Source organism: Saccoglossus kowalevskii, chromosome 14 (assembly GCF_978046115.1).
Source record: "Saccoglossus kowalevskii chromosome 14, keSacKowa6.1, whole genome shotgun sequence".
Classification (NCBI taxonomy): domain Eukaryota; kingdom Metazoa; phylum Hemichordata; class Enteropneusta; family Harrimaniidae; genus Saccoglossus; species Saccoglossus kowalevskii.
This window is the reverse complement of record NC_140654.1, coordinates 14,961,583-14,987,536: the sequence shown is the minus strand read 5'-3', so window position 1 is coordinate 14,987,536 and position 25,954 is coordinate 14,961,583. Positions and strand designations below refer to the sequence as shown.

The following is a 25,954-nucleotide window of genomic DNA, read 5'->3' as shown; positions in this document are numbered from 1 at the left end:
GAAGCCTGAAGCTAGCATGCATGAATGACATTTGTTGGATTTCCTTATTCTTAATTTTTGAAGAAAAAAAAAATAGCAATTAAAAATAGTTATTGCACAATTCTTGATTCGTTGATTCTTGATTTGTTGATTCTCGATTTTTCAATTAGCCTTACCCAATTTTGTGTTGCAATTGTAGATATCGTCTGCGCACACTGACGACATTTGATTTGTTTCATACGATGAATGGCCGAATGACGTTTTACGATTACGTCAGTTCAAGGTTTAATCATAGACTTTAAAAAGAGATCTATGGTTTAATGAGGCTTCGTAATCGTGACCTACGCTACTAATGTTTACGCTCACGTTCAACACACGAATAGTCGCAAAACTCGCTTTATCAAAACCACCTTTTTTTAGCAGCGCCATTTTGCACACGTAATTTGACATAATAGCGAGCACGTACATTTCATGCATACATTATCAATGACCCCGCATCAGGTTGGTTTCGGTTTATTTGAATTATTAAACGTATTGTAGTTCAAGTTCGCATTTGTATACCAGTATTTAGTCATAGCGTGTAAAAGGGTGTTTTTTTCAGATATTGCTTAGGTTTTGACGACGCGGAATATGCCACGTGATAATAGCAATAATATTTAATATAATCCTTGTGTACATATCATAATCTAGTATTAAATGCATGATTTATTTACGCAATGTACGTGACCCTTGATATCTCCTTTGCCAGGGCAGATAATGCACCCGCGAAATAAAAATTTCAGTTTAATCATTTTTTTCCTGATTTTTGTGTTTGTGTTCAAACTAGGGTCGTTAAAGGAATCCAGCATATTTGAGTTCATAGTGGGAACTATATTTTGTATATTGTGGGTGATGAGGCCACTGTATTGTTTGTTTATTATAAGAGTGTTATTTATAACCACAAATGTATGTAATCTATACCGGTACTTTTTTAAACTTTCGTCATCATTTATTTGACGAACTGACAGTTGAAACCACTACATGTTTTTTTTTTGCTACTCCGCATCAACAAGAGAACTAACCTAACCAGAGTTTGAATCACTATGGCTCATTTATTGTCAGAACAAGAAGTCGTCGAATTCTCGAAAATCTTCGTATCTTTTGATAAAGACGGCGATGGCCACATTAGAAAAGTAGAGCTGAAGTCAGCCATGGCCAAGATTGGACACAACGCATCCGAAGCTGAACTGGCATCTCTGCTTGCCGAGGCGGATACCGACGGCGATGGAGCTATCAACCACGCTGAATTTCTGGAACTGATGGCTAAGAAATTGAAAGAGCCAACTACAGACGAAGAATTGACACGTGCGTTCCAGGTATTCGACACTAACGGGGATGGCAGAATCAGTCAGGAAGAAATGTTCCTTGTCATGAATAATCTGGGTTTGAAGTTGTCGACTGCGGAGACGGAGAAATTACTTCGCAACCACGATGTAAATAAGGACGGCCACATCGATTACAAAGAATTTGTGAAAATGATGAAATCCAACTGACACACAAGCCCGATTGAACACTGGCCGTTATCGTGTTTACGCATTACTAGTACTTCGTTGATTTAGCAATTACCTTCTACCATCAACGATCATGTTTATCCGCTTCATTGAACAGTTAGTTTTTGTTTCCCAGTTGAATACCCCTGCGCGACGCATCGTGCTGCATGATGTGATAGATGCTCACATATTAATTTCCTATACACACAATTTTATATAACCTATGGATTTTTGGTGAATCTACAAGTTCAATGGCATTGTTTTGTGAAAGGTGCCAAAAATTGACTTTGGTGTTTATCGGGGTTCTAAGAGTCTCTGGGGAGTGTGTGCATAGATCGGTATACGTATTGTAATTAATCCGGGGAACGTATTTACGTTTTATTCAAGTGATTTGTATACACAGTTCCGATCAATATTTGAATTATTTTGAATTCACGTGAGTTCAATTTATTTTGTTTGCTTGAAAGCTTGAACGGGATATAGTGTGATAAATTTGAAACTCGAATAAAAGCCTCATTTAAAACCAACCTTTCAATTGAGTTTTATTATAAAACAGTTGTTAACGATTCAAAAGTTTATCATTATATAAAATTACTGTCTCCGCATTCGAGCATGATGAACATCATTCGATGATATCTTTTTGAATAAGTAAATACGTGCGGATTATTCTATTTAATTATCTAATGATACAAAACATATTGAGCATAACTCAAATAAATCGCGTATTTTGTACGTTGTAACAGAACAGACCCTATTCGCAAATGGCCGAGATCTCGCCGCGGGAGCCACAAGTCATATTTTTGCATCTCAAATGGGTTCCAGTGTCTCCCGTTATCACGTCTACTGTTGCCATAAACTATATTAAACTATTTAACCATGGTATTCAGAAACATTAGAAAAGAACATTTGATGGGAAAAATAAGTCGCGTAGCTCTCTCGATCTGAACGATATCGTGGCGGCCATTACTGTGTCACGTAAAAAATCTACGTCCCTGGATGTTAACCTTATAGGTCGAGAGCCTCTATCCCTCTCTTTCTCTCTCTCTGACAAATAAAGCACACATGCCCGCTCGAAAATCACCTTGAGTTACCGTTACATGTTGATGTCATTAGTATTCTCGGAAAAAATAAGTTGCCACAGTCAACTTCAATCATTTTTCACAAAATAAACCCAGTTATTGTTTTGGCAAATTTTACCCGAATTTGTTAACAAGAAATAATCATATAAATTATAGAAAGATGCATAGAATCGGATGTATTGTACGTTGCTCCACATTTTGGCGGGAAAAATATGGCGCTCGAAGAGAATATGTCGCCCATATGGTTTGCTAGCTCTGTGTACAGGCCTACGAGTGTGGAGGTGTCACCATCTCTACAACAGCTATTTACACGGGGTTAATGGTTTATATAATTCTCACGATAAACAAACTGTTTTAAATTTTTGTTATTGATATGATGCTGAGAAATAAAATCGGCGTTGTGACTTCCAAATAATGGCACTAACACATCGTTCGTTGTCCCTTTTCGTAGGATTAACTTTTTAGCAAATTTATTTTTAGTTCTTAATCCATACCTTTACATTTAAACCATCTACACAACTGATCTCAGCGCAACCACTTGTTGTTTTACTGCGTTTCAAAGAGATACGACAGTGAGAGAGTATCATGGCCCACGAACTTGCCCAAACCGAAGTTGTGGAATTCACGAAGATCTTCACAACATTCGACAAAGATGGCGACGGACATATTAGGAAATCAGAGCTGAGAGAAATACTGGTCACACTCGGACACGAAGCAACAGATGCAGACATCGCAACACTGATCGCCGAAGTTGACACGGATGACGACGGTGCTATTAATCACGCGGAATTCTTAGCGCTGATGGCCAAAAAGATCAAAGAGCCTATCACCGATGAAGAACTTGCTAACGCATTCAAGGTATTCGATAAAGACGGTAGCGGACTGATTAGCGCAGCTGAAATTCGCAGTGTTTTGGCAAATCTCGGTCTGCAAATGGCAGACGCAGATGTGGAAAAATGGATTCGTCTAAGCGACCACAGCGGCGACGGGCAAGTTGATTACAAAGAATTCGTGAAAATGATGCAATAGGATTGACATATGAACTGACCTATGGCGCTAATATCTATACTGTAGTTTGTTGCACTTCATTTCAAATATGGCTGCTCGGACCCGGATGTACCGCCATCTTGCTGAACAGTGAACCCGTCAAGGATTTGACAGTGTTTCGCACTTTGGTCAAGTTTTTATTGGCTATTGTTACAAACTATGACTGTCTATGAATTCCTAATATAATTGGCTAACTATATCATACAGTATTGACCTATGGCAGCTATTATTCATATGGTAATTAGTAATTTAGATGTAGCCATTTATTAAATAGCCACAATTTAAATATATTAATAAATAATACATTTAAATTGCAACATATATAATAAATTAAATCACCCAAATCAGCTGTGTTAAAAACAACATCCGTAATTTGTCAGTTTAATAGCATCTATCAATATTCGACTGGCATAAGGAGCACAGGTAGTTAGTACAATGAATATTTATTTATTTTTGGTGGCGGTGTTTTCAAAACTGAATAAACATATGGTTACCTGCAAGACGATGTTGTGATTGCTTGTGTCTCAGGGTAAATGCATATTTACCGTTGTCATGGCCAGATAATATGCGATGTAAAACGTGTTATAATTTCGGAAAGCACAAACATTAACAGGTTATCTGTGATGGGGTGTTTTTACGGTTGTGGGTGTAGGCGGAATTACAAGGGATGCGCCCCCACCAAAATCTCCGCAACACCGATCACCTGTAGAGTAACGGCTGTTGCATAGCACTCTTGACTAGTAAATCCGGGCTCAAATCCTACCTTAGTTGAACACCTGCCAGAGTCAAACTTTACCCCGGGTAATGAATGGGCCATAGAATTCCGAATCCACTTGAGTTTAATTGATACTACTTTGGGAAACCTTTGTTATGATCAGCATATGTTTGACCAGAGTTACTAGACCTGACCTGTTTATGCTGATATAATGGTCACACACGCCTCACATTTAATGTCTTTGTTGCTTGCGTATGCATTCCCATCACTGCAAAGCGATAATGACGTCACGTTACACTAAATACAATTTTGTGGTTTAGAATCTGCATACGAATACAAGTGTGTGGTTTACAATCTGCATATAGTTATAAATGTGTGGTTTGAATACAAGATGTACATTTGAAAAGAAAAATACTGCAGATTTCTTAGAAATTTAGTGTGGTCCCAAATAGTAAGCCAATAAACGTTTTTGCGGAATCAATGGTACGAATCAAAGAGGATAGTGGGTAATTTCTAGTAATGTATGGCAATACAGCCGATTGCCGTTTTTTCGTGGTATAATTAGAAAACATGTGCTCGAAAGTATTGATTATCGAACCTAACGCCACACACTTATCGGAGTCCTTTAAATCGGAGAGAAGTGCTCTTGAATAGCGTAGACTCTGATGTGGCGTTATATCGGATAACCAATACTCTCTCGCAGTGTTTCTATTAATAAACCTGTAGTCAGAACAACGGGTCACATGACCAATAGTGGTACAATATATACTATAAAATCGAAAAGGTCGTATTTCTATGTTGAAGCAATCAAAGAGCGCTGTGTATTTGCTAGAAAAAGAGGCGTCGTCAAAAAAAAATGCAATTGGATTTGTCAGGTCACAAATGACGAAAAATAACACGTTTTTGTACATTTACAGCTTATCATATCATTTACATAATAAATGCATTGCGTGTGGCTGAATACACATGCTCCGTATGTTTACTTTAGCATTTCATTCCCTCAATATTCTAAAACAAATAAATAAATAAATTAGGGCAAAGTGGGAATTATGAGATAATTTTGTTGAAACGGAAAATGAAATGTACAACGGTACAAAATAATCCATTATGGCGCCTCGTTGCTTCAAACATGCGGGCGGTTACGGTGTAGGCGAGAGATTATACTAGTACTCTCAACAAAGCAGCTCGATTGATTTATTGGTTAACATTGTACATGCCTTTGTAAAATATCACCGTGCTGCGTTTTGACTGCGCGTTCGCCGTTACACATCGGTGAGTAAATACATATACGTGGTGTATTTGTTAAGTGAGTATTGTGGCACCAACGTTATATTTTCATAAATATGAAACTCACAGAGAATTAATAACATACACTGTTCATGGCTAATATATTCATCCCCGATTATACGACATGTTCTTTCATTCAAGGTTCCGCTACCCTAGTCAGGCCTGAAGTTCAAAGGGCGCAATAGAATATTTGGTTCAAACCACCATCGTTCGAGCCTTACTATATATTTATTTAAGATGGCCACTCCTCTGAGTACAGAACTGATGGAAGCTTTCAACAAATACGACACAGATAATGATGGACTGCTCACAATGAATCAACTTGAACAAGTTCTGAAAGCACTTGGTCAGACGGCAACTGACACAGATATAAGACACATGGTAGCGGGCAGTGAAACACATTCGGATGATACTGCTATGATCGAACTCTCGAGATTCATTCGCACCATGTCGCGCAAGATGTCAGATAATAACGGCGGCGACGCGCTGAAAGCCGCCTTCCGCGTATACGACAAAAACGGAGACGGTTTCATTAGCGAGGCTAAAATTCGACACGTCATGGACCACGTTTTGGAGAAAGCGACACCTGCCGAGGTAGAGGAAATGATCCGCAAAGCAGACTCCAATGGAGATGGTAACATTAATTATGAAGAATTCGAGAAAATGTTGCTTAAAAAGGAGCTTGATTGTGCTGAATGCAGAGAGATATATTATTGATATTCACAAATAGTAAACATTTCAAAACACGATCATTTACAGAACACGAACACACTCCGTGATACTACTAGTACATATTACTGTCGTGATTAATCGTAAATTCATCGAGATATTTACAATCATTTTATACATCGAACAGCTTTAATTTAGCACATTTGTTTTTATTGATTGTTAGAAGTTTTAATTAAATTAAGATATAGATTATTTAATAGTGAATAGAAATATCAGGTCGAATTGTAATTTGACCTGACCTGACGGATTAATGGCTTGTGGTCTGCGCATGATTGTTTTTAACCAGCTGTGAGCGTTTACTTCAAACAGCGGTATATTTTTAAAGAAAAATAGACCCTCATAATTTCCTCATAATTGCCGAGCAATCCAGGTGAATGTGAGTAAAGGTAGTAAGTACGTGTGTGTTGAGCTACCAGTGAGTTCGCTAGGATTGCCTTAAATTCACTTGTGTGTGTGTGTGTATGTGTGTGTGTGTGTGTGTGTGTGTGTGTGTGTGTGTGTGTGTGTGTGTATGTGTGTGTGTGTGTGTGTGTGTGTGTGTGTGTGTGTGTGTGTGTGTGTGTGTGTGTGTGTGTGGGTGGGTGTGTGTGTGTGTGTGTGTGTGTCTGTCTGTCTGTCTGTATGTCTGTCTGTATGTGTGACTTCCAGTGACCTGCCTACCAAAAACTAAGAAAATCCGACAAGTCAAAAAAAAAATCACAGAAGATTTAGAAAGCTGTTCCTGATGAAAAGTTACCTCAACTTTGGAGTCGAATTTCTCGGTGAGAAGAAAAAGATATCAAAAAAACAAATAGTAACTTTGTGCCCACACTCAAGCTTAGTAGAAGGAACTATGTTCGAGGATTTTAGTTATATAATTGTAGAAGAAACTACATTTGGCGTGAAGCCATGGCCATGGCAACGGTTTTACTGCCCAATAAAGTGACAGTAGGACCTGTATACTAGTACCAAGTTTAAAAAAATCTGCCCAGCCACAAAAATAACAGAAGAGTTAAAATGCTGTTCCTGGTGAAGAGTTATCCTAACATTTAGGTCTAATTTTTCGGTAATGAAAAAGATATCAAAAAAACAAATGAGCTATACCCGAGATTTTAAGTCTTAAATTTGTAGGAGAAGATACATTTGGCGTGAAGGTATCAGTTTTTTTGCTGTTTCTATGGCAACGATTGGACATGTTTTTTCTCCAGATTTTACCACTTAACTAGAGTGAAGGTGTAATCTGCCTGCCAAGTTTGAGCGAAATCGGCCTAGCCAGAAAAATCACAGATGAATTAATATGTGAAGATACAGAAAATCACACAAACGCAAAAGTGATTTTAAAAACAGACTGGGTCTTAAAACGGGTCAGTTTTTATTATTGTCAGTAGTTAGTAGCAGTAGTAATAATAATTAACACCTTTCGAGTAGCCTGGTTTCGCCAGAATACCACTAGAGGGCGTAATAAAGTACCCGGATGTCAAATGTGTTCTGTGCTTGGAGTGGGGTTAAATTAACATTGTATGCACCGAATTAACATCATGCGGGAAGCGTATTATTTCCAGATTCGGACATATAGGCATATAAAATGGTTAACTCGTATTGCAATGCTTCTGGTGTTCTTACAGTACAATCCAAAAAAAAAGAAATCTCCGACCTTCGGACGTTACTTCCATTTTATTTAAAGTGCCTGCAAAACGTGAACGGGGTGAATGATTATATGTAAATTAGTCATACTACAAACTTTTTTATATTGTACGTAGGTCAAAAGAGATCAAACTTAAGTTAAATTAAGCCGTAGATTTTATTTTGCTTAATGTGAAACGTTCTCACAATGTCAATGTCTTGTTAATCAATAAGAAAATGTAGGTTTGAATGAATTTCTGTAGACGAAAATCGAAATGGAGTCAGCAGTAATTTGTACGTTTGTGCTTTTATAGAGTTAACTTTTGTAGGTTAAGATATGCAGTTTGTATGCTGTTTTAAGATATGTTAAGAAAAGTAAAAAATTTCTTAGCTAAAACTTCTCATTCTTTTAAATGATTTTACTCGATCATAGCAATAGCAGCGATTAGTTGACCGATCCACACCGAGCATTTGATTCCAATCGCTTACATTTGAATTTTCAATTTATCTTTAGATATATACCAGTATTTAGAATGTGCTCTTTAGTTGTTAATAGTTACTGCTGGCTTTATTTTGCATTAAACCAAATCTGTGTAGAACGGTAGTAGAGTGGTATATTGACATAGTGTCTCCATTTGCTTCATATTTGGTTTTTCGCATTTAATTATATATGAGAACTGTGTTGATAAAAAAAGGGTTTATTTTACGTTATTAAGTGCATAACGCAATAATTAAAATTTCTCTTTAAGCCTGATGTAGAGTAGAATTTTTCATATTTTATAGCAAATTTAATCATTCTATGAAAATTAATCATGAATGGAATATGATTAAAATAGTGACTAAAATTAACTACCCGTATTGTTGCGATGAATAAATTTGCACATTTCTTTTATTTGAAATAATGAATAAATCACATAGTCAAGTATAATTTTCTGACCATTAACAAACACAATGCAACAAATTCACTATTGATATGCAAAGTAGTGTATGCCGTTGTATATTTCTGACATCAAAATGTTTAATCAAATGAGTACAACTCAGCAGAAACTCATCAGATCTTATCATTTTTTTTGAGTTTGTAGATGTAATATACTTGAACATAACTGTCAAAGCGATTGGTGTTAAATCAGGTATTCTAAAACTGTCATTATTTGAATGTAAAAATGCACATAATGTTTTGTTGAAAATGTATAAATATGAATTAACAAACAGTAACCTTTCTAGGTATTCTGTTTCATTCTACATTTTTCTGTTAAAATGTGTATCCCGTTCACTTTCTCGCATTTGACAGTAGTCATGTGTATCTTCAATAAACGATGTATTTACAAGTCGAATAATCACATGAAGGTTGTATCTAATGTAACATCATGAGCTTTCATAAAATGTATAATTTGATATGGTATAAAACAATTCTTTTCTGAAAATAATAAATTTTACTTCCTGAAAACTTCTACTGCACTCATATCGATTTCATCCCTTTAAAACAACTTTTAATATTGTCATTTATTTGTTGTGTACATATTAGCAATTATCAAACCCTATAGCTTAGTAATTAAGGTAGTGGCTCATTAAAGCAAATGATCATTTTTGCTACATTTGGGGGGGGGGGAGGTCATAAGATTCATGTTCATGGTTGTCACAATTTTATAGGAGAAATATGACAGAACCCCACACTCTCCCTGTGGCTTTCGTTGCGTATGGAAGTAATTTTCAAGAGTGATGCGGTGTATCTTGCGGCCGTACTTTCACGAGCGAAGCAGAATACACCGCCTCTACTGTACATATGTAATATAGTTTATTGCTTATGTAATAATGCTTTAACATCGACCATACAAAATTTGTACCGAAAATGTCACTTGTTGTTTTTTCCCATCAAAATATGCATACATGCACTCTAAATCAATCAATAGGTAACACTTTTGAAACAAAACAAAATGTTGTGATGAATGTTTCAAACCCTGTTTATTAGCTTGATCTTTCTGAAAACTTACTTATTTTAAATAAGCATTCATCACATCGCGTGGAAGAACAATGCAACGATTCATATATAACAAAACATCCATTTCGACCAATATGCCAGGCCTTATCAGCAGCAACCACATATCATTTACTACTGTAGCGTTGTAGTTCCATCATGTCGTAGTAACGTTTGATGGGTTTTTATATTGAAGGGGGAAGTTGGGAATTGTTGGGCTAATTATTTTTTTCATCAACTCGGTACCATGTTTTTGTTACAATATAATAGGTGATTTTCCGTACAATTGCGAGATCTTGCGAGATGCATGAAAGGCGCGCAGAGGAATATTGCTTCCGAATACCCTCACTTAATCGAAATTGCCTATCATCAAATGTGGACAGCACATTATTAAGCATGGAAATGTCCCCCAAAATACTTTCGCGTTTGTCGAATCCCACGCGATGTTTGACGCCACTACGACCTTTGTTTGTCCTGTTTTTACGTTCGATTTCACGCATAACGCGTGATTCTCGCAGTGAACGGAAAATGGTCTATTGTGTTTATTGTGTTCATATTCTGTCCTGTATTATTCTTAAGTATTAGCGTTTTATAAAACAAAACAAAATGGCGGCATTAAATCCATTCTTAAAATACATCAAAATATGTATTGTATGAATCAAACTGCATCGGTGAAACACGAAACGGAGAAGCAAGCTTCCTTCAACTTTAATACTCATCCTTTATACGTCCACGATTCATCCAAATATATTAATTTGTTACGTTTTATTCCGCTTTAGATGACAGTGTATAATGTATTTATCACCGGTCTGACCTATGTTGTTTGGGTTATTTTAACTCTGACCTGCTAATTCCTAAATATAATCCCCTGACATTTTAATAATATACATAACATAATATTTATAAATACACCAATAGCTTGAAGAAGTGAATATCGTATTGTTTCATTCTATTTAACGTTCTGGAATGTCGATGATTCTGATGGAAGACGAGATTGCGAAACTCGAGGAAGCATTTAATGAGCACGACACGGACGCCGATGGCGTAATCACTGTAACCGAAGTAGAATCAGTTTTGAAAACCCTTGGTCATACTTTGTCTGAGTCAGAGGTGAGCGACATGGTTGTCGAATACGATCCACACGACACAGGCACAATCAATTTACCAGACTTCATCGATATGATGTCCCTCTATACAAAGTACCTGGTTGACGACACCTTCAAAGAAGGTTTCCAATTGTTCGATTTGGATGGCGATGGTTTTATCTCCCAGGACGAGGTACGCAGAATCCGTGATCACCTCGGCGAAACCACATCGGATGCGGAAATAGAAGAGATGTTTGACGAGGCAGATACTAATAAGGATGGCCTCATCAGTTACATTGAATTTGTGAGAATGATGTTAAAATAAGTTTGTCGTGGTATAGATATATTTCAAGTTTACCGCAGGAACTAAACATATGCCCAGTTCAAGTTGTATTCAGATATTATTCGTTAGAATCGAGGGTAAAATCACCTATGCGAGAATCAAGAAACAAACAAACAAAGAACTGAATATTGAACTGACGAAATACGGAGTATTAAATTGATTACTTGGTAACGTAGCTGTCAATTTGAATAAATAAAACGTTAAATGTTTCCCAAGAGATGGTCTACTGATGTATTGATATACATATCATTCAAAGTTAATTAGGTAGTTGAATCTAATTAGCTTTCATTAAACACACTACGATAACAAATTATTTCGTTTTTTGAGAGAAAAACCTTGAAAAAATTGTGATTTACACAAGGTAATTCAGAACTTTACATTGAGAATATTTTATTCCCATGAATAATTTTCAAATAATTACACACAACAATATTACAGAAAAAAAACATAATTTGCTATATATAATTTTGATGTAAACAACGCGCTAGTTTATTGTTATTGTCAGCACCTAGAAGATCAAAATAAAATGTTATAAGTCTACATAAGTGGATTTTATTCAATATTTTAACAGAGAATATTATTGGCTAGAAAATATTAGTAAGATTTCACGAAGATGGATGAATATAACCGTTGGCCTGTTTGCATTTTCCCTCCATAAACTATATACCCCGAGAGGGTTCAGGCAGCCCGCGGACACATGGAAGGTGTTATCCGACAGAATCTCTGTTAAGACACCATAGTAAATAGGCCGTGTGTGCCAATTTACAAACATTTTTTTCTAAAACGATTCTCCCGTTTAAATTATTTAGCACCTTTCAGATCAACAGTAACGTCGAAGTATCAAACCTTCAATATAAAGATTGTGTATTCAATAACTTCAAACCTATCTTTCCTGTTGTATAAATCATATAGAAGAGTTTTCCCCATGGACATACTAAACGAATCTCTTCTTTCAAATACAAATTCATTCATGGACCAAACATTATTATGTATAGCATAGTATAGAAGAATAGCATAGTATAATATAGAAGCAGTCTTCACCACCACTGCTTTCACTCATCGGTCGATAACCCAAGACACATTGATAATGTTGTATTTTATTCTGGACTTCTAAAGAAGGTACTAGAAAAGAACATATTATATTTCTCAATCACCCAATTAGTATTTTTGAGCACGTCAAATATATTAATATTACATTGTATATTTCAATTGAACAAACAATACACAAAACAATACGACGCGCATGTGCTCTCAACATTTTAACAGACATCTTGCAAGAAGGTGACAACCCACAAAATAATGTCAGCGATATGTCATTTCAAAAATAAATCTGGCCTTAAATCTAAGTTATACACTAAAATCATACCACAGTCATAAAGTTTGAGGCATTCAACGAAGTTCAACTGAAATTTTAATATTTATGATTTATTATTCACCATATTTATTATTCATTAAATTGCAAAAAGGAAAGATTAGCAGTGCATGGACATAAATCCGACTCAGATATATAAACAAAATCCTGATGGAGCGTGTTTATTTTGCCAACACAATTTTCAAGAATTCATCATAGTCTATTTGACCATCGCCATTTATATCGGCAGCCCTAATTAATTCTTCCACTTCTTCCTCGCCTAGGTTGTTGTCACAACGTCTCAAAAGGCGACGGATTTCGCTGGCAGTAATGTAGCCATTGCCGTCTTTGTCAAACAACCGGAAGGCGGCTTTTATTTCCTCGCCACTGTCAGAGTAGTTCAGCTGTCGTGTCATAATTATCAGGAATTGCAGAAAATGCAGGGAAATATCCTCGGCGTCGGAACCGATCACACTCACGATATCCTTAAACTGGGCTTCTGTCATGTATTCATCTACGGACTGCATGATCGACTTGAGTTCATTCATTGTAATGAGACCGTCACCATTTTTATCGGATAATGAAAACGCCATCCACAACTCGCTGATTTGCTCTTCTGTGAGGTGATCAGGCATTATTGTACGTTAGTAAACATTTATACTGCAACGTGCCTCGGACATAAACATTGCAAAAGTGAGGAATGCTGGTAGATTTTGCGTTTTTGTTTTATAAATACATTTGGAGGATTAGATTTTGATTGCCCTTTCAACTACTGCATGGCGGGTTTGTTAATATAGAGCTCGACGGAATAATATTTTTGAATTATATGCTTGTCATGTATTGGTATGGATGGGAAATGCGAAATAGACAATTATAAACCCCAAGGCAAGTTGAACTATTGAAATTTTTTTCTGTGCAGATTATTTTCTTAAATTAGACAATTCTTTTCTCACCTAAGACTTTTTAACGGTCAACCCCTTAGAGTGTTAGTAAATAATTCAAAATAATTATAACGTTTAGTGACATTGTATGTACCTTTTTAATGATTGTCTAGTTTTCGCACATTGTTTTGTCCTAAAATTACGGACGTTTTTTGTATCATTATTGCTTCTAAAACGCATTAAAACCAAACAGATAATGACCGCCCATCACAGAGTATTTAAATGACCTGACTCTAAGCATTGGCGGCGCTCCCACTCTGTTTCACTGGGGGAGTATAAATATTACTCTATCATTATGGACTTATATTTATACATTTGAATTATGGAAGCTAGTTTGGCAGTTAGCGTCAAATTAAAACAAAACTAAACATAGGAACAGTTGTTAACTTACCAATTTGTCTTGCAACATTCGCAAATACTTGCTCCCAATCGTCATTATCTACAGCGCATTTCAAATCAGTACCGTGATCACTTTTGAACACATGTATTGGAAACATTACCACAACTGAGCCTAACATGTGCACCATGACATCAGTCAACGGGCCGGATTGCCAACTGATAGCAAAAATGGGGGGGGGACGTTTGAAATGTATTGATGTGTACATTTCAGGTATGGTTCAGTGTCCTTTTCAGAGCAACACAAATTAATTCACCAAACCTCACCTGATGCCAAAACTGCGATTGGAACGTTGACTAAGCCTGTTTCTGTTACTTAATGGGAAATATCCAACTGCTCCCAAAACATCTATGACGGTTTCAACTTAAGTATTTTTATCTTTTTGTGTTCTTGTTCTTGTAAGATCTTGTAGTAAAGTTAAGGATCCAGTTTATGTCATATGTGTCACCTGTCTTTCAGCAGACAAGTATTATTTTTATGACTGCACCATGTTTAACGCTAACTACTTTTGTTCACCTGCATTCTGTGCGATTTTATTTAACTGAGCCTAGCAGGATTGCAAAGCCTTTATTTATTTACAAGCTGTTTGTCTGTTGGTACTAAACATTTGGATACTTATGATAACTTAGAAACAAAATCAAATCTAAAGCTAACAATTCTTCTATTAATGCTAATTGGAGTTGACAACCTCCTTCTTTAGTTTCCCGTACAAGGTTATGGACAGCAATGATCATGTCATCACTTTCATTCATCGACTTTTCTATATAGATTTCTATGAGTGTGATGGAGTCATTTTATTAAGCTTATTCAAATGATTTAACGAAATTTGAATGAACATGCAAGGTACTAGGACAGGAGAGAAGGTGCTAGTGTTTTTTATATTCCATGATTTATTTACTAGAAATCTATGAGTGTGATGGAGTCATTTTATTAAGCTTATTCCAATGATTTAACGAAATTTGAATAAACATGCAAGGTGCTAGGACAGGAGAGAGGGCGCTAGTGTTTTCTTATATTCCATGATTTATTTACTAGAAATCTATGAGTGTGATGGAGTCATTTTATCAAGCTTATTCCAATGATTTAACGAAATTTGAATGAACATTCAAGGTACTAGGACAGGAGAGAGGGCGTTAGTGTTTTCTTATACTCCATGATTTATTTACTTGCTAAACATTCTTATTATGTGATAATTTAACATTCAGTTCTACTCTGAAGTAGTCAGAGTTTTCAATTGACAACACAGGCACACAACATGATCAAATCACAGGTCCTTGTAAAATAATACTATATCCAAATAACAAGTTGCCATGACCAGGGTCACATTACCGAATATGACACACACTGCATATTTAAAAATTTGTGGTGAATTGACCAGAAACAAAATGGCTATTGGGTAAAAAGACTGAGCTTATGTGTAATTATCTGGTACAAGACCCAACTTGGACCATTCACACACTTCCTGCGACAATAGAGCGGGTTTTTGTTCTTTTCAAAGTGAAACAATTTTACTACAGGAGCAGTCCATCGTCTACTAAAAACAAGTATTTTGTTTCGAGTGACATGCCTTGCCAATGACGTATAATAATATGTGAATTGTTCTCCGAATGTATACTGCAGTCGAGATTTGTTTAAGTCACAAAAAAATGTGAGTCTAACCCGTGTTGTTGAGTAAATAAGCGGAAATGATTATGCATTTGAATAGAAAAAAAATACAATGGAGACAAGACTTGAAAAACGAGAAACAAAAGATATAAATCAGATTAAAACCGTTTCCCCACATGTCCTAGTACCTTCAATGGTATAAGTGACATCACTTGCTAAATCACGTATTTCATCTTAGACTATGTTCACAATATCAGTAATTTCAAGCTGCTCACAATAACCATTCGAAATAAGCTTCATTCGTGTGCGTACAAATCGATTGTAGTTTTCCCTGCTTCTATTACATGCAAAAATAGATTCCTCCGCAACAATATTTGTTATACATCTTAGAGTCTTGGAGGCCAGCATCTTTGAATCGTATAAAGTATGATAAATATTACAACACTATACTATTTTACTTGTCAGTATGTTTCAATAACACTTGGCCTACAAATCGTATAGGGCTTGGTCAAAGACACATACTATCTGGTCTAGCATAAGTATCTTCGTGATACAAATTGATCTTTCCAATACTTGAAAGACTAGTAGCAGGGGCATTTATGTTGCGAAAGTATGTCACTGTGTCGTGTATGACTTTCTTATAAACTTGAACCAGAATGTTGAATACTGTCCGACCAGCAATACGCTTTTGTTCTCTATAGTTACTTAGTTTTGCTAAAATTCATGCCACATTCTTCATGAGATCTATTCTTTTAATAACTTGGACATTGGGTGTGAAGTATCTCCCCCACTCAACATCTCTTCTAATCTATTAGTATTATCCTATGCTATATTTGTTTGAACATTCTGCAGAAGACTTGTCGAGAGGCTGACATGTTATGATTGTTTTTTTGGCCAGCTTTTCCAAGTATAGAGACATCTCTATCTACCTGTTTTTGTCTTCCATTTGTCACAGCTACTACTATGTCTTGTCAATGTGTCTGACGTTTGTCTTTTACGTTTGGTTTGCATGGTCATTGGCAACTATGTGTAGAATGTAATTTGTTAAGTTCAATGGTGTACACACAGGTTGGTGTGAGAACAGCTCGTCAAACACTTATCAGTGTGGTCCATGAGCTGTATCCATGTATGGTCGATAAGTTTGCTTTCGGATCATCTTCTTTCTGACATATAATGTATAAGTCAATAAATTTGTTTATGATTTCAATAATACATATAGAGCAAATTCTGGAACAAACACACATTTTTATTGTTAATGTAAATGTGAGTGTTAATAATAACATTTATTATTTCTGGTTTCATTAATATTTTAATATTTTAATAATTACAATTGTGTCATTATTGTGTCAATTAAATAATATTTCACCAGCATATCAACCAGCATATGATCATATCTTATTGATTACACATCTATACAAATTATTGATACATGTGTAATGTGATAGAATTGAAATGGACACACGCCCATAGTTTCTGTATTGGATATGAGAATGTAAAATATTACGACCAATACCACAAGAGATATTGACCTTTGACCTTCATGCGATCTTAAGGGTTTATTGGCTTTTGTTTGCAATTCAACTCGAAGTTTGAAAGTAATATACATAGTAAGCCACATTGTAATCGAAATTCTGTTTTGAAAAACATAAACCTAGCGATTGGAACGTAATTTTAGGATAGAATTCCAATGTTTACACTAATTATGGTCGAAATGGACGATGCGTATTATAATCAGTATTATTATAGTAATACGTTGAAAAAAACCGAGAACAAATAATGAATGTTACTGGACGATTTATTTGGATTTTCAGTCGTCAAGTTACTGTAGAATAAATGTAGTTTTGAAATACCTTGAAGAATTCTTTCTGCATTTAGAAATTATAGTGCATTTATGATCCGTAAATATACAACTGTGGGTGTGTGTTTGCTGCGTGACGTAGCATGACGTAACAACGTGACATGCAGTGACGTGATCTAATCCACTGAAACACATATCAAATTGAAATCATCCACACCAGCAGTTGTGTGGTAAGAAGCCGCGTACTCACGGTAATAGGCGCTAAGACTATTATTACCCAGGCTGTGTTTCGATAGCTTTTAAATATAGCCTTTTCACATTTCATAGATTAAAAATGATTTTGATCACCTCAAACCGTTCACAAATATTGTCGTGGGTTATTCGAATTAAAATGTTTTGATATTGTTTTGTAGCATACATTTAATCTCCATTACATTTGCCATAATATTTCTGGCTTCCAACGAACTTTTTACTGTTCATTCAACATTTCAGCGAAATTGTTAAATTCTACACAATACTTTTTTACATTTTAAACAAATTTCAACTTTATAACGAACTTTTCATCAAGCTTTTAGAACGTTCAAGCACTTTTTTCTCAGCACGGATTTTGACTTTCCCGCCATATTATCGAGCGTTCCGGAGACGTTTTTTTTTTATTTATTTTAAGTATAATGTTTCAACTTTCCACGTAGTTTTAACGACGTTTCGAAATTTTCGTAGCCTTTTTTCCAACTTATCAATCGAATTTGACTTTCCACCCTTTAATGGACGAGGGTTACATATTCATCACACTGAACTTCAACAGATTAGTATATATTTGTCGCATTCAAATTAATTTTCTGTGAACTGCTGTCCATGCTGCTGACTTGGAGCCGTTTGGTGTCATGAACTCCCGCAATGAATTGTGGACGTAATTAACATCGTGCCGCATACATACAGCCGATTTACTTGTCCGTGTACGCTTTGGACACTTCCAAATTCCATGACAACATGCCACCATCTAGGTAAGATATATATTTCTATTTGCAAGGATAACACTGATGTTTTTTATAGTTTAAATCGTTGTAGCGTAAATTCGGCAATGCTCGAAAATAAAATAAAAAAACATGATCTTGTCGAAAATTTGAATGTTCTGGCGGCGTGATTCACATAAGTAAACACATACCATCCTTCGTTTTAGGTTACAATTAACATTGTTAAACCTATAACTAGTCAGGTATGTTCAATCTGACACAATCGTAGTAGTTTTTTTTAACCGGCCGCCAAGCCAGTGTGATATCTTGGTAATTAAATGTGAAGTCAGTTTTATATTAGATTAATTATTATATTTTAATGAATCGAGCTGTTACGAATCATGTTTACCCAATGAATCTACTATTATGATAACCCGTGTCCTTTACGTGATAGGACATCGCTATACATCACATTAAATCACTAATTTAGCTCGCTGTCAGGCACGATTGTTCTGACAATCATTCAAGCACTTTGACCGATCGTTTATTATTTTACGTTAGAGCCCCACACTGACACATATAGAATATAGGAGGAAAATGTACGCAAAAGAGAACCTTTTTTCCAGGTACGAGAAGGCGCCAATACATTTTTCAAATTAGTATCCCAGTCAGTCAGTCAGTCAGTCAGTCAGTCAATCTCATTAAACAAGGGACTCTCTTAGAGTAGTCGGAGTGATCTTGCTTGCCAATGTTATAAGCTTTTAGCGTGTCGCTGAAACGCTTATTCTGGCCGCCTGGAATTTCGTTATAATTAACGCTCGATCAATGCCCAGATCATACCCTACTTGCGAGGCGGCTATCAGGTGGTTTGATATTTACGTATTCTTCTCGCACAATGATATGAAAACTAACAGGAAATTCTGGTTCCTGAGAGGTCTTCCGCTATAGGTGTAATCGGATTACCTCAGCGTTATAGACTTCCCGACTATTTGTCTCAAAAACATTATTATGACAAGTATCACAAAACGGAAATTCACGCCACTCATGTCATATTAAAAATCTGTTTCGTGTTCTAATATCTTTTTAAACATTTCTTCGCAATTTTAGTGATATACTCAAAAGCTGCGCACATTGTTTGCACGTTGGGGGTTACCCCAATATTTATACTTTATAGAGTTTCGAGTACTTTATTTACCCAGACAACAATGTAAAGTAATGTAAACCAACTAAAATAAATGAACTTTTAATATTTCAGTTACTACACATATACTCATAACTCTCTTCAATTATTTGCATTCAGCAGCCTGTACTAAAAAAACAAATCGTAATCACACACAGAATGAAACCATATGCCCGTACATTGCAAATCTGACGAGTACGGCAACCGAGGTGGCTCACAACATAGCATTTTATAAAACCATTTTTACAATTCATTTTTATTTTATAATTCATTTTTAATAACCATTTTCGGTTCTGAAAATCGATTTTTGTTTCTGGTATCTGTTTTCATTTAAAAAAAAACAATTGTTTAAATCCATTTTCTTTTTTTAAATCCATTTTTAAAATCTGTTTTAATTTTCAAAATTTATTTTCGTTTTTAGGAAATCCATTTTCTGTTTTTAAAATCCGTTTTCATTTTCAAAATCCGTTTTCATTTTCAAAATCCATTTTTGATTTCAAAATCCATTTTTATTTTTTAAATCCATTTTCGTTTTCAAAATCCATTTTCATTTTTAAAATCAGTTTTCATTTTTAAAATCCATTTTCATTTTTAAAATCAGTTTTCATTTTTAAAATCCATTTTCATTTTCAAAATCCATTTTCTTTTTTAAAATCTATTTTTTTTTATCCGTTTATGTTTTTACCAATCCGTTTTTATTTTTAAAATCTATTTTCACGTTTTTCTTGACATTTGAAGTATAGGTATATACGTATTTTTCACGTTGAAGCAAATTTTACATAAAAATCGCTGTTGATTCCCCGTCTATCGCATTAACTTCAACCGGTAATTGTTTTTACAAAAATTCTCATTTCGATTCGACATTCGATTTGTGTTTTGTACCCCGGTTTTCATACTGTATATCATTTCAACTTGACCTGATAGTTTTTTTTTTTTATTTCACCAGTGATGTTTCCATTGTAAGACTTCTTTACGTAAGTTCTTCTCCAGGCTATAACTTTAGCCGTGGTTCCGCGGCGATTTTGATCTTTCAAGGGTTCTTGGCTAATTCGGTCGGCTTACACTTTGGCGTCAAATGCATTTGTGGTCAGTCTTGTCCATCGACGACGTTGCCTTGTTTACCGACAATACCCTACCCGGAACAAGAAAGCAGCAAAACCACGGTTATAACTTATTCTAATCAACCTTCGAGCTCTCATTTTATTAGCTGTAACGTTGATACTAGTACTCAGATTAGAACAAGTTATAGCTGTGGGTCTGCTGTGTTATCATACCGGATAAGGTACTGTAGGTACATAAGGCAGCGCCATCTGTGTATGTACAGGCATTCCACGTCACGGCATAAGCCGACAGATGAAGCTAAGAACCCTCTATGCATCCAAAAACGCCGTGGAACCACGGCCAAATAGGTTATAGTCTGAAGAAGAAATAACGTAAATAAGCCTTACCATGAAAACGTCACCGAGTTACAATTCCTAGTCATGTGGTATGAGGTCAGAGGGCCAGGTCACAGGTCAAAAAGTGAAAATGAAAATGGATTTTGAAAACGAAAATGGATTTTTAAAATGAAAATGAAATTTGAAAACCGAAAATGAATTTAAAAAATGAAAATTGATTTTAAAAATGAAAATGAAATTTGAAAACGGAAATGGATTTTTAAAATGAAATATGAAAACAAAAATGGATTTTAAAAATGAAAACAGATTATAAAACGAAAATGGATTTTAAGAAAGAAAACGGATTTCAAAAATGAAAATGGATTTAAACAACTGGTTTTTAAAATAAAAACAGAACCCAGAAACGAAAGTGGGTTTAAAAATCGATTCCAAAATGGTGTTTAAAAAGGATTATATAAAATATAAATGAGTTTTTAAAATGTAAATGAATTGTAAATATGGTTTTTATAAAACGCCATGTTGTGAGCCACCTCGGTTGCCGTAGACGAGAGTAAACCTGGCCATGCAAGACGGCGATTTACAATTTGAATCATGATGTGATCGAGCACGTGATTTTACTGAAACATTGCATCTCGTTTTATCCTAGAGGTCGATATAATTGTCATTTTAAGTTGAAAGGCATTGAAATGTAATCAGTTGTTTGTAACGTTCATATATTGCAAATTTTATTGGTGCGATTGTGGTTGTAATTATAACTGTAAAGTTTTATTCAGCGGTAAAGCGCAACACTAGTTTTAGGGTATCATAACAATTATTGCTGTCACTTTCCAGATACCGCATACAGCCATACACGTGTATAGCTTTCATCATCATTGTATGTGTGTGTGCATACTTTAAAGCAGAAAAAACGGTAAAAAGACAACTGGAGATGCATTATATAAAAAAAGACACCAGCGTACGAGAGGATGTTATGAAAGATAATATTAAAGTAATACAGAAAGATTTGAAGTCAGCAAAGAATAATATCAGCCGTAGTTTGCATAGTGTGAAAACCGAACAGTCTCATGAAGTTGTTCAAAAAAATCAAAAGGTTAGTGAATATATGATGAAACAACGCTTTGTGTTATATGCACTGATTATGTATTTTCTGGATTCTAGGCAACCTGAATTTGTTTTTGTCATATATAGCAGCCGCGTATGTGCCTTTTCGGAGTATTTCGTAAAACTTTCGGACCACTGCACACATTGATGTGAATTTTGTTTTTTGAGCCTCTATGTGTAAACACTCATTCACGTGGTTGGATCGCCATATTTGATAGGGATTAGTTTTATATTTATGTCACAGTTAACAGATTTGGATGAAGTTTGCGATTTTGAATTTATACACCGAACTTGTTCACATATTGTCTGACATGGTCGACGTTAGTAATTGTCGACGTATTCACTGGAACGCAAACTATGTATGACACAATGTTGTAGTTTACACAGCATATAATCATTTTTTTAGGATTTGGAATTGAACATTCATTTTTCAGTAGCTGTAGGAATTCTTCCGATCAATGATTGCAGCACTTGTCATCAAATTAGGATGTCGGGCGTAAAGTACATAATATAGTGCATCCAAGGGTATCTTATGGTCGTCGGACATGGCTTTGTACGAGTCTACCAACAGCAAAATATTTAGGAAGTTTCAGCAATTTGTTTCTCATGTACTTTAAATGATACACTGTATGTAGCATGCACGAACATATTGTTTTTATCTGATACATAGGCCACCATCTTGGATTTCAAGGCAAAAATGAATCTTTTAATATGAATGGTTTAAAAGAACAATATTCTTATTGGTTTGTGACATATACATGATTGCAAATACAATATTGCAGTCAATATTATGGACCATGTATTTGAATGCTATATGACATATACGGTTATGTTATGTAATGCAGCACGACTGTATAGTGCTTGAATAAATTTAATAACTGCATACAGTGACGGTTAATGGATTGCACTTAACAATAAGAACTGTTGATCAATTAAGCGTTTAATTCACATAGACATTACCAGGTCATAAAATAACTCACGGCTTGCAGCTTTCATTTTTTTTTCAGCAAGGTATGCCTCGCCACAGTGATCGCAAATATTTAATTCCATTACATTACGACATACAGGGACCAAATTGTCAATATCATTGCTTCAGAGGAGCTATGCGATACGCTATACGGGAAAATATGACGTTGTCTGAAATGTTTTCTTCAATCATTGGACAGCGGGTGAAGACTTTAGTGGCAGAAGATATTTGAACAAAACCTTTGATTTGAATAAAATAAGAGAAATTGTTGACTTGATCACTGTCGACCAATTTCGACACATTTGCAACAGGATGGTTGATAAAGTTATATTTTCTGGACAATGCATAAATAATACATTATTACTTAGACATTATACTACTATGAGTAAAGCGTTCACTTCTATTTATGGCATCAAGTTTCCTGAGTTATACCTAAACTCAACAACTAAAATTAATGGCGAATGGATGATGAACATGACTGAGAATAATAAATGCTTTGCGCTGTTCGAACCAGACCGAATGTGTGCAGTACAGACATCGAAGGACATCACTAAATTAGTGGACCTTCATTTGATAAGAACTGAAGAGATTAGAAACTTGGCACAGAGAATATCAAAACAAATCTGTAATGGTGATGTATATATGGCTATACACTGGAGAAACCTAACAGGGGAAAGGTGAGTTGCTTCAGGAAACATCATTATTTTTTTTCATTTCACGCTCAGGCGCAGCCTGAAACGGGGGTTATTAATCTGATTTTTTTCTCAAAATCCGAGAATCCTAAGATGGTCTTTTTAATGATTTTCATTATAAATCACCTCTCCCGACAACACTGACAGGATAATTGCGCATGCTCAGAATAAATTTATTCAGTTATATTCAGATTTATGAATTTATCGATTCACAAGTTTTACTATATATTCGATCCTAATGTGATAGTTGAGTGTTCTTCACGGCACAAGATTTAAACTAAATTGTATGTATTCTGTAACGCCTTTATAGATGCACTTTTTATATAATGAAAGCATGATTTGCTGAATGTTATAAGTTATAAATAAAACAGTACAGAAGTAATCAGAGAGTATAATGAAGACAACAAAAAAATGTCAAAAAAATTTGTATTATTTTTTTGTTTTGAAAAAAAAAAATGTGTAATTTTATATTGTTCCTCACTGCACAAACTATTAACAAATTAGTTGTCATAATTATTATTATAAGTTATTGGATTTTACAATAATAAATATATATATATTGCGTTTAACAAAAAGAAATGTAGTTTATGATTCCCATGATAACTATATAAGTTTAGCCTAGTTTTCAAATGTCGGATGAATAATCTACTGAATTCAAGGTAAGTACGAATATGGAAGTAACAATGTATTACCATACCACGTGTAATCTCTGTTCAGTGTTTATTTTTTTTTTGTTCAACACTGAATTGCAGAAACTTTAAAAAGACTTTATAAGTGTTTACAAAGGTAGGTTATTTATTTTCATTAACATTGAATGTGTTGAGATTAACATTGGATGTGTTGAGATTAACATTGAATGTGAATTGCAAAGTTGGTCGCCATCTATATATTCACGTGAATAGCCAGAATATTCAACTATAAATGCGAGATTGTAAAGAGCCTCAAATTGTATTGTGATATTATACACGATTAATTCTAGATGTCGAAGGTGTCAATTAAATCGCTTTCTGGATTGCCTAGCCTGTTGTTTGGGTTGGAATCTGTGCTGAAAAATTACCTAATTTCAATATATATTAATACTAATGTGAAATTGTTTCATTTGTCCAAAAATTGATTATCTTTGTTATATTTACAGTATTCTTGAATTAATTTTAAATATGTGTTCAAAACAATTTTTGATTATTTGTATTCTTATCAACTTCTTCTTTTTGTTACAGGCAGAGTGGTGCTGTAAGCTTCAATTTCGCGCGAAAGAATTTTTTGTGAATTACACGAGTCTGAAAATTGCAGAATTTTGTAGCAGTGACACTTGAAATCCTGAACATTTCTAGCAATGAAAATTAAATAATTTACAGTATTTTATTCCCTCTCGATATTGATTGGAATTTAGTAATATCACTGCACTAAGAAGACTTTGAATAATTATTATTACTATTCCGTTGACGATTATGAGCCGACCGATCGTTATCGATACCGGCTTATTTGCTCAGAAAATATAGCTTTGTATTAGCAATTCTTTATTAACAGATGTTGATTATGTACTGTGTAGACATTTTAAATAATAAACCATACTGTGTTACTAAAAATGTACAACGTGAGAATTGTTATGTTGCTAAGCGGTGATATTGAAACAGGTCCTGTTAATATACAACAACCTGAAGAAGTCAATGAATATATTAAAGGTACATCAAGATTCACTCAGATTTATGAATGGAGTTCCCCGAGCAAGGACAACCCATACTGTCTTTCTGTCCGTTTTTTGAACTATCAAAACTGTGCAAAATTTAACGTCACAACAAAATTGTTGATCCAAATAAACGTATTTTATGAATTACAGCTGTGCCGCCCCAAATGGAAAGTGTAGAAACTTATTGATGATGAAGAATATTAGCAAAACAGCAGATTCGCTTGTGGTCGATATTAGGAAATTTATGACGGAGAGACAAATTAGATGCATATATGTCGCTTTCCCTCCCTTTGCAAAAGTAAGTACTATCTGAATAATATATATCATATAATAGATAATATTAATTAGGATAAAGAGTATAAATATGCATACATTCGACAATATATACATTGTAGATAATCTGTGGTATTATTTATTTAGGAAATTGTAAAAAAGTTAAAGAATGCACATGTCACCAATATTGTCACACGAGAAGATATAAGCAGAAAGAACTACCCAATTAAGATTAGAGAGGA

At 34.9% G+C, this 25,954-nt stretch overlaps 2 protein-coding genes, 1 long non-coding RNA gene and 3 pseudogenes across 5 annotated transcripts; 5 read left to right on the top strand and 1 right to left on the bottom strand.

Annotated features, from left to right (window-relative positions):
* Positions 1–979: 979 nt before the first annotated feature.
* LOC100377938 (calmodulin-like) lies at positions 980–2,035 on the top strand. Its single transcript, XM_002738822.4, has one exon. It carries the CDS (start codon positions 1,062–1,064, stop codon positions 1,509–1,511), a length of 450 nt encoding a protein of 149 aa, XP_002738868.1. The 5' UTR covers positions 980–1,061; the 3' UTR covers positions 1,512–2,035.
* Positions 2,036–3,165: 1,130 nt separating this feature from the next.
* On the top strand, positions 3,166–4,134 carry LOC102808885 (uncharacterized; annotated as a pseudogene). The gene has a single exon (XR_013422054.2). The product of XR_013422054.2 is annotated as an uncharacterized LOC102808885 (transcript).
* Positions 4,135–5,539: 1,405 nt separating this feature from the next.
* On the top strand, positions 5,540–9,414 carry LOC146734493 (neo-calmodulin pseudogene; annotated as a pseudogene). Its single transcript, XR_014931520.1, has 2 exons — positions 5,540–5,621; positions 5,778–9,414. The product of XR_014931520.1 is annotated as a neo-calmodulin pseudogene (transcript).
* Positions 9,415–10,852: 1,438 nt separating this feature from the next.
* On the top strand, positions 10,853–11,587 carry LOC100378085 (calmodulin, striated muscle-like). Its single transcript, XM_002738823.4, has one exon. The coding sequence runs from the start codon at positions 10,909–10,911 to the stop codon at positions 11,350–11,352; it is 444 nt and encodes a 147-aa protein (XP_002738869.1). The 5' UTR covers positions 10,853–10,908; the 3' UTR covers positions 11,353–11,587.
* Positions 11,588–12,774: 1,187 nt separating this feature from the next.
* LOC100378235 (uncharacterized) lies at positions 12,775–13,409 on the bottom strand (annotated as a pseudogene).
* Positions 13,410–18,249: 4,840 nt separating this feature from the next.
* LOC146734492 (uncharacterized) lies at positions 18,250–25,737 on the top strand. The gene is made up of 3 exons (XR_014931519.1): positions 18,250–18,466; positions 21,824–22,082; positions 25,590–25,737. It is a non-coding gene; the product is annotated as an uncharacterized LOC146734492 (long non-coding RNA).
* The last annotated feature ends 217 nt before the right edge of the window (positions 25,738–25,954 follow it).

Coding starts and splice junctions, on each gene's coding strand:
- LOC100377938 (XM_002738822.4), top strand. CDS start 1,062: ATGGCTCATTTATTGTCAGAACAAGAAGTCGTCGAATTCTCGAAAATC.
- LOC100378085 (XM_002738823.4), top strand. CDS start 10,909: ATGTCGATGATTCTGATGGAAGACGAGATTGCGAAACTCGAGGAAGCA.